Below are 16,308 nucleotides of genomic sequence, written 5' to 3'. Positions count from 1 at the left end.
AATTTTTTAAATGTTAACATTGTTTATGATCAGAAATTGGATTCCAAAGTTCAAGATGAGCAGCCCCTAAGCACAAAATATCCAAAAAGAACCAAGATCATAGACCTCATAGGCAAATCGGCTTGGGTACTATTAGGAACACATCCTTCTTAAGTGTGTTTTGGTTCAAGTAAAAAGCATTCATATATCACATTGATGTAAAAGTTGATACATGTTGGTATATACAAATTTAGTCTGTAATAGAATTTCACCCCAAATTTGCATATTTACTAGCAAGTAGGTAAGACAGACTGCTGATGTTTTTTTTTCTCTCTCTCTTTTTTTTTGGTCCCAAAGCAGCAACCTAAGCCATTCTTTTCTGAACCTGTAGACCATTTCTTTAGATTTGGTTTTATAGAGGCTCTCATGCTAGAGAGGTCTTGGTTTTTAATTAAACTTTTTGGTGACTGTCCTTTGTAGCTAGTCTAAAATTCCTTAAAAGACTATATGGTATGAATACATTAAAACACGTGTTTCCTTCTCCATTTTGCTTCTAAGTAGACTTTATTTTTCATAGGTTAAAACTTTTCAGTGTCTTTTATTGGCAATGAAAACCACTCAGACCAACCTTAGTACATGTTCTTTACATGTCATTATTCTTACACTTTTTCGTTGGTTTATATATTGGTCGCCCTTGTGAGATGATTATACTTTTGAAAGGAAAAATTACACACATTATCCTTAAAATTTATTCTAGGTTACACTCAACGTATTTGGGGGGGGGAGCATAACCCCTGTTATAATAACATAGTACTCAAATTGCCAAGGGATAAATGTCCTTGATATTTCCTTTCTGCTTAATTACCAGACTATTTCTGTATTTCACAGATGAATCAGCAAATGGCTGGAATGAACATCACCAGTGCTAGCAGTGCTGTGGGTTTTGGCCAACCCCCCAATACAACAGCAGGATGGTCTGGAAACTCATCGGGTCAGACTCTCAGCACACAGCTGTGGAAATGAAAACTACAATAGGAGTTTCACCTAGAATCATCACCAACCTGACATTCCTTGATAAATGCATCTCGTCCCCCTGTTTATTCATGTACAGATTTCTTCCCTCCTCTGTCCCCCAAGTTGTTCATATTAAGAATTAATTGACTGACCGTGTTGATCTCTATTGATTAAATTTGATGTGGTAAAAAGCAGGTTGAGAATCCATACTGACGTCATTGGCAGCTTTTTTTCATACTACACATGATTTCATAAACCATATTCTTGGAGAAGCTGCTTAGTCAATTTACATAATCAGTTTTATTCTCAATAAGATTATAGGTCTACTGTTCACATATAAGGGAAGTAGTTATCATGTTAGTAATACCTCTAACAGCATAAACCCTGCCCCCAAATTAGCCAGTAATCCTGTAGAAAGGTACTATATGAGAAGATGTTTAATCATATAAATAGAATGTAAATGTATCACTGAACACTGTTTTCTAATGTATCAAAATTCTTTTATTTCATCATTCATTTCACTGTGATGTTGTTATGGTGTGCTTAACAGGGAACATGGTTAGTGAAAGGAAGATAAACCTGGATGTTACCACAAAATTTAATCTGTTCAAAGAATAAAGAAATCCCAAGACTTTTCTCTGAGTCTCCCACAATTGGGATTATTTCTTATGTACACAGTGCTAAACTGCAGAGCACTCCTTGCACTAGATGCGTACAGGGTATCTACAAAATAGTACTTTTAATCCTTGAAGGTATATCCAGGTTTATGACAGTAATTGTGTTTACATTTTATGGTGCCTAGTATTGATAAAATGTTATTTCCCTATATTAAACAGATGAATCCATCCACTTTTCCTGTGGGTTTTATTTCCTTAGCTATATTTTGCCACTGATCTTATAGAAATCATTTAGTACTGAGAGATCAGGAACATTTTACTTGACAAAATATCACTCATTTGTTCCTAAAAACTTGTTCAATTTCACCAATTAAGATGTTGGGGGGAGAAGGAGCAAGAAGAGAAGCAAGGAAAAAAAAACCATAAAAAGCAAGTAGTTCTCTTGCAAGTATCATTTTCTCTTAATGATCTATGGATCTTTCAGGTGATTGTAACAGAAATGGGGAGGGAGAAACATGCAAACCAAGGGGAGACAAAACATCCATTTTTATACCATCTGATTTGTTTATACAAATGTCCATCAGATGAAAATCAGGGCTGTTGCACTGTAGAATAATGAGCAATACTTGATTGCTTTTGTAGCCTAAGCTTCAGGAGGCGTCCTTTCCCCCAGCCAGCTGTCCTTCATGGTTATGCAAGCCCTGTTTGCCTCCTCAAGTTAGACTTCAATTTTAACAGTATCCAGGTGGTACTTTGGCTCATTAGCTAAATTCACTTTTTCTGTTCGAGTGTGCCATACCAAAACCTAAGGAAAAAAGAAAAATATTAGTTTAAGGTAAGGATACCTAATAATTGTAAAGTTAAGCAACACTGGTAAAATGAATAAATACCTTGGTGCAGTTGTTTGCTTTTGGTTCCAGTTCCTCAACTGTTGTTATCTGTTTTAGAAAATCAGATTCTTGCATCCCTGGCTGGGACCCACGGCGCTTAAATACAGCTTTTGGATTGGACAAAATCACTTGAAGACTCACAGCAAACCCTTTGTGAAAAGTAAAAAGATTTTAAAGTAAACTGGAGTGCTTGGATTTTTATCCATCCAATTTGGTTTAAAAAAAAAAAAATCAATTCTTTACCACCGCTAAATCTAGGACCCAGTTTCTAGCTTCTTTTCTGTGAACTTAGTGTCTTTTTATGGCTAACTCACAGATTCATCTAGAATGTAATCCTGTATCTTATCTCCTCTCATTTTGGAAAACTGCATCTATTTCATAGAGAACATACACAGAATTTTCATAGTTCTACTTCATTTTGTGGATCCATCTCTTAAAGTTCAGGATACAAACAGGAATTCGTTCAAATCCATTCTGGGTTTCCAAAACCCTCTGCATATAAACAAAAACCAATAGTGGCCTGAAAAGTTTCACTATGACCTCAGCTTCCAGAACAAGTAAGGGCATCTCTCCTTTGGAAAAACTGGCTAGATATATTACCTAAGAGATACTGTGGTATAGGGGATAGAGTCCTAGGTTCAACTCTTACACCTAGCATTTAATAGTGGTATAGTCTTGGGCAGAGTCATTTCTGGTGTCTGCTTAAGTTTTCTTTCGATCTGAATTCATGATTCATGCCCAGCCTCATTAGGACAACTAGTGAATTCATTAGGCTGAAACCTGAAATTCTATCTATGATCTGTGATTTCATTGTATACTCCGCATCAAAATTAGTACTTATCATTTTTAGTTAAAAACCAAAGAACTACTGTGCTAAAAGGAAAAAAATAAACTAAATATTAAAATAGTAAAAGTTTATGTTCATATTAATTTCCATCCAACTAGTCAGAACTTTGAGAAAAATTAAATGGAAAATGGAAAGATCATACCAGATAATACTTTTTTCAGAGGAGTTGGAAGGAATCATCAAGATTAAGTTTTTCTCCTTATTTTTGAATAACAAACTGTAATTTATCACACAGTAGAACAATTATATAATGAAAACCAGAGTTCTCAAAGAAGAATCCATTAGTACTTACCGTGCAGTGCTATCTCGAATCGAAATGAATCAGTGTAATTCAAATAAAAATGGAACATTCTGAAGGCCCATTGATTCAAGTGCTTTATAATGCATCTTACTAAATACTTTAACAATTAGAAATTAATCAGCACTGTTAGAAATTCTATGTTTCCCTTCTCTCTTTATGCCATCTGGTTCAACATGAAGTTAAAAGGAGACGGGAAGGCATTTTCTGAGAGTTAAAACTCTATTTAACAAAATGGATCACTTTCCTGTGATCTAAAACACCCGAGTATCTTGACCTCTTTGATCCACTTTTGGGGAAAAGTATCAACACAGACAGAGTCTTTTCCTGAACTATCCACACTGGAGCAGTTAGCGTGTAAAAATGCACTCAGAACAGTAGAAGATGGAATATGAGATAATATATAATGAGAATGTTCTATTATAATGACCCTACTGCCAGGCCTCTCTTTTTAGTGACCGTATCTCCCCTATTTGTGGAAAGTGGGCAGTAAGTAGTAACTAAGGTAATGTACCAGAGTTGTTACTTGTTCGGATGTGACCCACTTAAATTCTCTAGGTCTCAATTTTCTCATCTGCAAAATGAAGGAATCAGGAGGAATGTATGGTTTATATATTTGACAACCCTTAAAAGGAAAAAGAATAGTTAGGATGTCAACAGGCATAATGATGTTCAAGTAACTATCCATAATTACTTGATGGTTACTTGAACTATCCTCTCTACTTCAGAATGCCTCAATATTTCAATTTATTTGGAAGGGACAAAAACGTGTGAATAAAAAACTTGAAGACACTTCTAAAGCAACATCTGTATCATAAATGTTATACAAGTGAATGAAATAATCAAATGCTTAGGGAACACACAATATAAGAGTAAAGTGAATCCTACTGAAGCCTTAGGATAAACAAAACTGACTATGTTTGATAGATGTTATTTCCTTAAGTAAGTCTAAAATAAGCAAGTCAGTCTATTCTACCTCTCAAATATGGTGTGGACTACAACACAGGGAGCAAACTAGTACCCCAAATTCTAGATAGCTTTGATAGTGATGACCCGCCCAAAGAGTCGTCGTCATACCTCTGAAAAAAAAGGAATAAAAATTTCACTGTTGTGGCAAAAGTTGATAGAGGAAGTACAAACTAACTTCTTGTTGACTGAGGTATCACAGGAAGTTTCTGCTGTTGGAGACTCAGTGTAATTTACCTAAACCTTCCTCTGAAGTTTAAGGCCATCATAGTAAACACCAATTCTGTTAAACAGTGTACCGAGAATAGTAATGACGCTCACAAAGCCTGTGAAATGGTGCAGACATCATCCCTGTTTAACTGATGTGAAAACTGAAGCTGAGAATGGTCAGTTGCTTAGCCACAATCACACCACTTAGAACTGAGATGGCCATAATTTGGAAATGTCAGTGTATTAAAAAAAAAAAGTTCTGAAACTAACTTGTTTTGCTATGATTAATCTCTTTCTTCCTAAAAGTCAAGTACAAGGAAAGAATGGAAGGGAAGAATTTTTGAGTAATTAAGATTTTAGTTAGTTGAGAACCAATTAAGATTTTATCATACAAGAAAGAACATGTCTATAAATGGAGGTATTTCTTGCTAGTGTTCTTACTTTTCTATTGTGATTACATCAGAGACTCATAAAATCCACCCTCCCATCCTATTAAATATTTTCTCTCCCCTTCCCATCCATAAAGATTTCTCTAGCTAAACGAAAGGCAAGTATTAGTCACTTTAACAAATGGAGAACCTAAAGCAGATGGCTTACCCAAGAGGATTAGGTAGATTTCTAAATTCTTCTGTAATAAACTTTTATTTGTATCACAATTAGATTCTAAACTGTTTGAAGGCAGAGACTAGATGATTTTTTCATTTTTATAAATTTATAAATTAATGAATTTTTAGACCACAGTCTAAAAATAATAGTAATAGGTCATTTATATAGTGTTTTAAAATTTTGTGTGGCACTCTCCATGAGCCTGTGAAGTGCTATTGTTATTCTCATTTTGCAGATAAGGAAACTAAATTTTTGATTTGTTTTATTTAACATTTTTCCTTTTACATTCAAAACAAAAAAAATTGCATTTGTTTTTAAAATATTTGAGTTCTAGATTCTCTCCCTTATTCCCCTCCACAATTAAGAAACCATATATGAAATTATGTAAAACATTTCCATAAAAATCAAGTTGTGAAAGAAAATACAGATCTCCCACTCTAATGAAAATAAACTCAAGAAAAATTAAGTTAAAAAAGGGTGGGAGGAGGAGATAGAGAAAGAATATTTCAATCTGTATTCAGATCCAATCAGTTCCTTCTCTGGGTATGGATAGGCTTTTTCATCATAAGTCCTTCAGAGTAGTGGATGATTGTAGTACTGAGAATAACAGTCATTTACAACTGGTCATCCCAGAACATTGCTGTTATTTTGTATACAGTACATTTCACTCTCAAGGTCTCTCTTAAAAACTTCAGAACTGATTGTATGACATGGGAGATAGTGGCCCAGGACCACCCAGCATGGCGTGCCCTCCTCAAAGATAGTTCTGTGCTCCATGAGCAAAACAGAATTGAATTAGCTCAGAAGTAATGTTAGATAATGCAGAATTAGAGAAGCCATCCCAAACGTTCATGGGGACTATTTGTGTCCGACCTGTGGCAGAGCATTCCAAGCTCTTACTGATCTGATCAAAGTTAGACATACTGTAACAACTCTAACACAGTGATGTCATTTTGGTTGTCTTCAAAAATGAAGGATAATAACAATCTATTAAAAGAACCACACAGAAGATCTGCAGTATTTCAGGTAAGTCTTTTATGGAGGTTTTATGGAAAGATGAAAAAAGTTACAAGAAGAAAAGGTCTTTTAGTGTATCTCCAGGAGCATCAAGAACACAATACCTCATAAATAATGGGCATATTTAATCAATATTTGTCAAAGTGAATTGACATTTTACAAAGCACTTTCTCACTTTATGAGTCCTTTGTGACAGGTCAGAAAGCTAAATTAATGATATATCTTAGACAAGAACTAGAGTATTCTCACTTTGGGTGCAATATATTTTCTGGTATAACTACTTTGGTTTTTTTCTAAGCATTGTGTGTAACTGGGGCAGCAGAATATTAAGAGTACAAAGCTACAGAACCAGCCATTCACACACAATGGTCTAGAGCCCAGCTTCTTAAACTGGTTTGTGACCCCTCTATGGAGGTCTTGTAACTGAATGTAGGGGTCATGAAATTATGATTTATAATCAAGCAATGTTTGATTTGTATACCTATTTTATAAACCAATGTACTCAGGTCATGTTACGTCTATGTTCTTCACTGGTTAATTATAACAACTGGCATAGTGAAGAGAAAGCTGGTCCTAGAGGCAGGACATGATTCAGCCATTTCAGCTGTCTGACCCTTCATGACCTCATTTGGGGTTTTCTTGGCAGAGGTACTAGAGTGATTTGCCATTTCCTCAATTCATTTTTACAAATGAGGCACTTAAGTGAATTGTGTGGGGTCACAGAGATAAAATGTCTGAGGCCATATTTGAATTCAGAAAGATGAGTTTCTGCTGACTTACCACTTTGTTGCCCTAATGTTAGGAAAACTTGAATTCACATCCAGCTTCAGACATTTACTGGGCAAGTCGCTTAACCTTTGGCTGCCTTAGTATCCTTAACTGTATAGGGTGAAAATAGCATCTACCTTAGAGTTGTTGTAAGCTAAAATCAGTTATTTGTAAAGGGCTTTGCAAATCTTAAAACACTATATTTACATTATTCTAATAAGTCATATGATGCTTTTACAACACACATCTCATTTATCTCTTACAAAGTACTACAGTTATCTACATTTTACAGATGAGGTAATCCGTTTAAGTTGCACCTTAGCACATAATCACTTTGTAACAAGTTCAGACAAAAGGTAATGTTTTCATTAGGAGCAGGCCATTCACATCAAAAAAGCATTTCAGTCAATTTCCACATGACTTCTCCTCACTGCCCAGTTGTCCACTGGATGGGATGCTCACTAACTGAAAACTTCAGGATGCTTTAATGGTTTGGATTTCCACAAAGCTTGTTAGAATATACAACCAACCCAGTCCATTTTCAGGATTTTTTTTTATTAAAACTTCAGGTCTCCACAAAGACAATTTTTGAAGCTTATGTCCAAATTCGACTACCCTGGATGTATCTTTGATTTATGATATTATTGCTATAGAACTGACAATTCTCTGCCCTTTTGTTTCCCCTAGTCGTGTTTTCTCAGAACTAGTGAACAACATTAGACAGGCCATGCTTTTCATGTTGACTTCAAGCTAGTGAATGTGTTTCTCCATTCTCTTTGATGAAAAACAGGACCCTGGTTTGTTGTAGGTTTGTTTGAAAGCAATATGAAGCCATTTTCATCAAATTCTCATTCTCTCCTAAGATTTTCTATGTTCACCAATCTGATTGCTAAGATATTTTGAAATATGTCTTCGTTTTTTTTTTTTTTCTTAAAAAGTACTCAAAGAAGTTCTCCCAAATATTAACACAGAGGTCCATGTTGTGTGTGTAATTTAAGAAGTTTGACAGGCTGAAGACTGAAGTCATCCTTTAGCTATGAAATATTCTTGGGAATCATTTGCTAGAAGAATAGAAGGAAAACCTTCCATTAAATGAATCCATGGAACAGGTTAGCCAGAAAAAAAAAAAATCCTGTAACCCTCATAAATCTTTACCTGATTTTATCCATTTTCTAATAAAAAATAAAGAAGACATATTTTTGGAGCATCTATAGCAGTCATTTTTCTCTACTTAAAGGAAGCTGTGCAATGTTGCCTGTCAAGAGCCAGATATGGCTGATTAGGACAAGCCCTCACAGATGCTTCTCCTGGCATTCTGTGATTTACAGTGCCGGTCTGTAGTCAGTAATCTTAAGTGTTGTTGTGCTTTCTTTGAAAAAATGAGGGTTGAGTTCTTAGCTGATTAAATATTGATATTTGATGTATTTCTTGGACAATTATTTTTTGACAAATTTCTTATCCCCTAGCTGTATTTTTTTTTAAAAGTGTGAATTAAATTTATTTTAGAGGGGAGGGTCCAAAAATTTTGTAACTTGATACATTATATATCCTAAGAAGGCCCAGATGTGCTGCTTACTCTCCACTTCAATTTACTGCTAGCTGACACCCTTTTCCTTTTCCCTAAGGTCAAGTGCCTTCCCTTATTAAAATATATATCTGAGAGTGGGGACTGCCTTGTTTTCTTGTTTTGTATTCTTCGTGTTTACTACAGTACCTATTGCACAGTAAATACTAAATGTTTTATCTAAAGTGTCTTGTAAAACCTAAGGATACATATATATATATGTATCGATATACACACATATAAATGCTTTTATTATAATTAATGATCCTATAGCCTCCAAGACCCCTTCCAATTCATTACAGAAGTACCTTTTGGAAAGTAGAGTTGAATGAGTTTTATTACTTTGCCAATGAGTAATTATATACCCTCTCTACCAATCTACAAACTTACAAGAAACATAGCTACATACACATCTCTGAGCGCATAGGTGAAAGTAATGTGAATAGGAACTTTTAGGACACATACTTCTCTAAGGAGTTTAGAGAACTTATTGTTACTTGCTAAAATTTCCTGCCACTCCCCCAAAGTAGGAGTATAATTTCAATGTGCTCATTATAACCAAATTACACTCTAATGGAAAAAATTTGGATTTCTCCTGGAATTGTGTGTAGATTTTTTGGGGAGGGAGGTCATTTTTGGAAAGTAAGGGGAGAATGTTATTGTCCTGTGATTTCATCCCTATAGAATGAATAGTCCATACCCTTGTAGAGACTTCCTTCAAGGAAAATTCCCCTTGAATAATAGACAAAGAATTTATAGTAGTGCTTACTATATACCATGTTAAGGCCTGGGGGTTCAAATATAAGCAAGCAAAACAGTCCTTGCCCTCGAGGAGTTTACATTCTAATAAGAATTCTAATAAAATGGAAGAACTGGAAAGCATAAGGACAATTTGAACTTGACACAAAAAGTCAAGAAGTAGTATGGGTCAGGCTTAAGATAATGTGACAGCTCTGTCAGAGCTCACAATAGGTGGGAGAGTACCTGTTCTGCAACTTATAGTCTTGCTGTCTGGTGCATTGAGAGGCGCAGTGACTTGCAAAGGATCAGAAGTGAGACTTGATGTCTAGGAGGCTGGCCCTCTTTGTCCCCTACCTGTGTATTTCACCTGTACCTCCTTCCCTCCCCCAACACCCCCAAATTCACAGGAGTTTGGTGTTGGGCACTCAGAAAAGACAATTGTGGTTCTGTGGCCCATCGGGGATGCAAGTGAAAAATCAGGTGACACATCAGCCTAGGGAAAAGTGCTTTGTTCGACTAGTTTCTCAAAAACATTTACTTGGTGAAGTATCTAAAATTCAGACCCAGGTCAAGCACTGGAAATTTGGAAAATTACAAAGTAGTATGAATCATCAAATGACTCTTCTTTCCTCACATCCATAAAATGTCATTAGTCTGGAGAAATCCCAAGCATCATCATGCTGGGCTAAAGGCTTATATGTTACACTGAGGGGTCACTGCTATAATAAAGACCTCTTCCTAGGTGAGGTGACTATAGGAAGGCAGGAGGATAAAGCTTCAAATGCAACTACACCAAACTAAATTCAATTCCTCCTTTTAATCATTTTCTTCCATGAAGGCAGTTGGAAATACATACTATATTTTACCATCTGCTAAAATGACCAACCAGGAAACGAGCCTCTCTGATCCTTAAACAGATTAGTTCACCTTTTGCACAGGACTATTGATTGAGATTTTGCTCTCTTACTACCAGATGCTGTTCTGCTGTCTTGTCATTGTCTAATTTAAAGAACTGCCTAAAAGTCCATTTAGCAAACACGGTTCTTTGTGAAATGAAAAAGAAAGTGTGTTTCTAAGTATTTTCTACTTAACCTGTGACAAATTCATTTAAATCCCTTTCCTGAAAACAACCAGTTGTCATAGAAGGCTAAATCTTCTATTGAAATAATTACAATGCTGACAGGGACAGAAAAGTCGATTTTGGGAACAAAAGATAAATTAAAGAGGCTTAATTAACTGAATCAACTAAAAAATATCCATTTTGGGGTGGCTTTTTTGGGGGAGGGAAAGGGGACAGAGTAGTGACAGAAAGCCCAATTACCCCTTTGAATCAAAATGATTCCTTTAAAAAAAGAAGAAACCATCTAGTTAGCTAACATTCTGCCACTGCCAATGAATGAGCTACAAGAAGATGGTTGTTAGGTGTCCAATGGGTGGAATTCTAAGTGCTTTCTTCCATCTCTAAGAGGACACTCCCAATACATAGTCTTGGGGAGTCAGGTTCATACCCTGCCTTAACACCAGATAACAGAGTTTCCCCTCTTCTAGGATCCTATTACACACATATCAACCAGTGGAGCATGTCAACCAGTGGAGCATATCTAAAAGTAACTACAGACAACTCCAAGCTTTAGTTGGGGCTTTCTAGTTTTTGAGACATATTCACAGGGGTTTGATTTGATCTTCACAACAAATCTGGGAGACACAATGGAGATGTCATTAACTCCATTTCAAAGATGAGACCCAAAGTGGATTAAGAATTTTGGCCAACAGTTCCAATTATCTTCCGAGTCATGAGAAAGGACTGTGGGAATTGAGTGAAGAACACAATATAACATTTTGACTCTTTTTGTTGTTTGCTTGCATTTTGTATTCTTTCTCATCTTTTTTCCTTTTTGATCATATTTTTCTTGTGCAACATGTTAATTGTATAAATATATATACATATATTGGATTTAATTCTATTTTTCAACATGTTTAACATTAAAAATAAAACAATAACAAAAAAAATTTTGGCCAAGATCACACTAAAATTGATTTGCAGACTGAAGACTAGAACCCAGAACTTCACCTTAATCCAATGTTCTTTCCCCATGCTACTTTTGAAAGTTTTTTTTTTTTTTTACAATTTTTACAATTAACTTGCAAAGATGCTAAAAATCTGCATTCTTTTCTGATTTTAACTGTTAGACCACAAGACATAGAATTCACATTTTATTGTTATTAAAATGATAAAATATTAGCATCACCTTTTGTCCTTTACAACTAAAGCTCTAAATACATTCTAAAGGTGGTTATAAACTTTGACTTAATTGATTGATATTAATAAGAATAGCAAAAGGTCTAGGATTATACATTCTCAGTAGAGGACAAGTTGATTGGTCTATTTTTTCTAGTATGCTGTTATGACAATCTTTTGTAGCCCAAAGATTCTTAAAATGGGATCCACACACTCTGAAGAGGTCTGTGGATAGATTTCAGTGGGTCAGTGAATTTGGATAGGAAAAACTGTATCTTTGTTTTCACTAATAGCAAATTGAAATTCAGCATTTTCCTTTAAATATTTATTCACCAGACTACCAAAGGGGATATCCTGACACAAAAAGGTGAGTTGCTGTAGAATCTCAGTAGTGGAATATAAGCTGCTCAAATAGGACTCTTCCTTATAATCAAGTAATACAGCTAAGAAAAACAAACTAATGCATTTAGCATACATTGATGATGCATGCTTCATTTTGCATCTGCAGTTTACCACCTCTCTGCCTGCTCCTTATCAGTCCACTGACAATAAGCATCAATCTTTCCATTCATTCTCCTAATTCCTCTTTCAGCAAAGTTGCAAAAGTTTTTTCATATAAAATTTAAGCATTCCCTCTGTATAATATAGTTACACTTGAAAAGTCTATTTTAAACATCTTTACTTGTTTCTTCATACTTTCCACCCACACCACCCATCTTACACAGCTTCCAAAAGCACTTTACAGTATGATGTATGTTCAATAAAGATGCTGCAGCTAAAAATCACCCCAGCTCAGATATGAACTACACAAACAGGACAGCAATGATTACACTCCAGAATTGTGTGTGTACAGTTATGGGGGGAGGGTCTGAAGGAGAAAAGAGTGGAACAAGTGCAAAATCTTTGAACTGGCAGCCAAGAAAGCCCTTTTTATATTCTCCCTAACTTTTTTTGGGGAAAGGGTACTATTAATAGATACAAGTCAAAGGTTAGTAATTTCAAGAGATCGCTCACCTACAGATTCACCAGTGCTCTAGTTATAAGCACCATTCAGAATTTGCATGTTAGAATGTATGCTCATAGCCAGGGTACAGAACTCTTCTTAGAGGTAAGTAAGCATAGGAACAAGGTGGCTAACATGCAAACGGAGCCATCCCAAGCTAACATGCGTTTATACTTTAAAATATGGGCAAGATATTTAGACACAAAGACCATTATATTTTTCTAATATCCAGTCTTACAGATCAATATGTGTTTATAGTTAAAAACTAGTTATATATAAAACAGCACTCTCTTATATAATAAAAAATACTATTTATTCCCTACTATCAACTAAAAAGAAAATGCTTTTCTAAGGATTGGAGACGGCTCTGTCATGGGTTTGTGGGGTCCTTCCTTTGCCACAGTTAATGAGATTGTGGTGGAATCCAACCCTTACTTCATGATTAAAAGCCATATTTACCATCCCTAACTTCAGACATATACTATATGGGTCAACTCCTAATCATCTGGTTTGGGAAAAAACCCAACTTCCCACTGGGAGCCATTTTGTGGCTACTAACCTGAACTTCCAAAAATCAAAGGGTGAGAAAACTGAAAGCAAGGAAATCCAAGTACTTCACTGTTACCAGTCTTAATAAATCCCACATAAGAGATATTGGTACTAACAGACTATGGCATGCTGAAATTTCAGTGACTTAGTTACAAAGTTGGAGAAATTTAGAGAATGAACTTCAAATTGTTTAGAACTGGAAAGATCCACAGAAGTTTGATCCAACTTCCTTTTTTTTTTTTTTTTTTTGACACAGACACTGAGAACATTTTCATGTAATTTAGAAGCTTAATATATCATGAGCATTTACATGTATACTTATTGCAGTCAAAATTAAATATTAATTCTATTAGAATTCTGTATGAGTCAATTTTTTAAAAAATGTTCTGTTTATTAAAAAAAAAAAAAGCAGAATAGAAAAAAGAGAGAAAAGGAAAACAAAAGAAAACAGAACAGAATATTGTCATTTGCCCAACAGAAGATCAGGGAGGATTCAAAATATATAACAATAAATTTCCAGTTCAAGAAAGGATATATAGTAGCAGAAGAAATTATATATTAATGAGTGTCCATCTCTTCTTTGCTTACTTGTAGGTTGTTCTTTTGTTCTCTACTGTGTACTTTTTTAAAACTTTTTTTTTTGCCCCTGTTATTCCCCCCCCCCCCACTTCAGCCAAGCAAGCTATAATTAAGCACAGATATATTTAATAAATACACATACATATATACATTCACATCCATCCACAGAACCACACAAACATATGTATATTTATATATGCATATACATAAAAACATACAAATCTACATATATTCAGACATATATACATACATATGCATTTATCCATATGTAAACATGCATCTAAAACAATATCAATATGGCTGACATATAATGTAAATTTTTCTCATGATTGAATTTTTAAGTTTGACTTTGTCCCAGATCAATGATTACTTTTTTCTCTAATAATCCTTGTTGTAGTGTTTGTATCTATATCTTCTTTCCTATCCCTGCTAACTCTCAGACTTTAATTCTTTTAACTGTCTGCTATTACTTGACAATCTTCCCCCATCCATGAATCCCTCCCTTGTCTTTTCCCCCACTTTTTGCTCCCCACTCTGCCCATCCCTCTGTCCTTATTTCTTTATAGAATCTGGAGGGTGCTGTACCCTTCATGGCATATATGTAGTATTGTCTATTTAACTCATTCCCAATGTGAGTAGGTTTTCAGAACTGAGCCCAAACCACCTAGCCCCAGTGCTTCCCACTAGCTGTTTCTATGGAGCTAGTCCAGAGATGTTTGCATTTCTCCCCAACTCCCCTCCCAATTTGAGGATTAAAGAATGAGGTCTTTCTTCAGATTTTCTTGGGTTGAGCCAGGAGGAGCCCCATTCTGACCAAGTCTTCTTGATTTTTTACCAGTCTATGTTTGCCCCGAGGTACAAATTTGTTCTGCTTGTGAGGGAAAACTGGAGAGCATGAAATTTACTGACCTAATCCATCACCTTCCCAGAATCCTTTGTATAAATCAATCTTTTAAATTGGTTTTTAACATTGTACAAAAGAACAGAAAAGTTCAAAGACACTTCAATGAATCAATAACTTAGTTATTTTTAAAAGTTACTACTGACTACTTAAGACAAAAATAAAATAATTTAGAGTAAGTGATGTTACATTATAAAAGTAAAAACCCTTAGATTTGCTTAACAAATGAAACTCTCATTTATCTGAAATGTAAACCTATTGACTATAGAGATTATCATGTCAAAATTGCATATTGGATATAATGCTGGTGTTGGAATGAAGGCGATATGGATTTTTCTTTATTCAGTTCTTAGAAAATTAGTAAGTTGACATACTTCTCAGATTGGCTAAGATGACAGAAAAGATAATGATAAATGTTAGAGAGAATGTGGGAAAACTGGGACACTACTACGATGCTGGTGGAGTTGTGAACTGATCCAACCATTCTGGAGAGCAATGTGGAACTATCCCCAAAGGGCTACAAAACTGGATCCCTTAGATCCTGCAGGGTCATTACTGGACCTATATTCCAAAGAGATCATAAAGGAGGGAAAAGGACCCACATGTGCAAAAACGTTTGTAGCAACCCTTTTTGTAGTGGAAAGGAACTGGAAACTGAATGGGTGCCCCTCAGTTGGGGAACGACTGAATAAGTTATGGTATATGAATGTCATGAAATATTATTGTTCTGTAAGAAATGACCAACAGGATGATTTCTGAGAGGCCTGGAGAGACTCACATGAACTGATGCTGAGTGAAATGAGCAGAACCAAGAGATCATTGTACACAGCAATAGCAAAATTATGTGATGATCAATTGTGATGAACTTGGCTCTTTTCAACAATGAGGTGACTCAGGGAAACTCCAATAGATTTGTGATGGAGAGAGCCATCTGCCTCCAGAAAGATAACTATGGAGACTGAATGTGAATCATAACATTGTATTTATATCTTCTTTGTTTTTGTTTGCTCACTTATTTTTCTTATTTTTTTCCTTTTTGATCTAATTTTTCTTATGCAGCTTGGCAAATATGGAAATATGTACAGAATAAGTGCACATATTGAGCATAGATTACTTCTTGTCTAGGGGAGGGGATGGAGAAAGAGCGAGAAAAATTTGGAACACAGGGTTTTGCAAGAGTGAAAGTTTAAAACTACTTTTGAATTATTTTGAAAATAAAAAGCTATTATTTAAAAAAATTAGTCACTTGCATATAGAATATAATCTAAATCTCAATTAATTATAATATTTAAGTATGATATTCTCATTTCTCAATCATTCCAAATAAATGGTAGTTATATATATATATATATATATATATATATATATATATATATATGTAAAAGCCACCACTATAGACAGGTACAAACATTTTCTGCCCTACATCTTTTGGAGGAGTGTGATTTTTTAATGTCCAAATACTCTCCTTGGTCATTCAAGGGATGGGATCACAGTGGGGAATTAGGCATGATTTCCTTGGT

At 35.1% G+C, this 16,308-nt stretch overlaps 2 protein-coding genes across 2 annotated transcripts in view; one reads left to right on the top strand and one right to left on the bottom strand.

Annotated features, from left to right (window-relative positions):
* The window catches only part of SMAP1 (small ArfGAP 1), a 196,077-nt gene extending 193,396 nt beyond the window's left edge, over positions 1–2,681 (top strand). Inside the window, exon 11 of the mRNA XM_031964663.1 lies at positions 868–2,681. Within this exon, the coding sequence (XP_031820523.1) occupies positions 868–1,002 (135 nt within the window). The 3' untranslated portion in view covers positions 1,003–2,681. The remainder of the gene's footprint in view (positions 1–867) is intronic.
* B3GAT2 (beta-1,3-glucuronyltransferase 2) overlaps positions 1,237–16,308 on the bottom strand; it is an 88,298-nt gene continuing 73,226 nt past the window's right edge. Inside the window, exons 3-4 of the mRNA XM_031964662.1 lie at positions 2,501–2,649; positions 1,237–2,415 (exon numbers count right to left, since the gene is read on the bottom strand). Coding sequence (XP_031820522.1) covers positions 2,329–2,415; positions 2,501–2,649 — 236 coding nt within the window. The 3' untranslated portion in view covers positions 1,237–2,328. The remainder of the gene's footprint in view (positions 2,416–2,500; positions 2,650–16,308) is intronic.

The sequence above is a fragment of the Sarcophilus harrisii genome, chromosome 4 (genome assembly GCF_902635505.1).
Source record: "Sarcophilus harrisii chromosome 4, mSarHar1.11, whole genome shotgun sequence".
NCBI lineage: Eukaryota > Metazoa > Chordata > Mammalia > Dasyuromorphia > Dasyuridae > Sarcophilus > Sarcophilus harrisii.
Note: the sequence above shows the minus strand (reverse complement) of the source record. Positions and strands in the feature narration are given on the sequence as shown.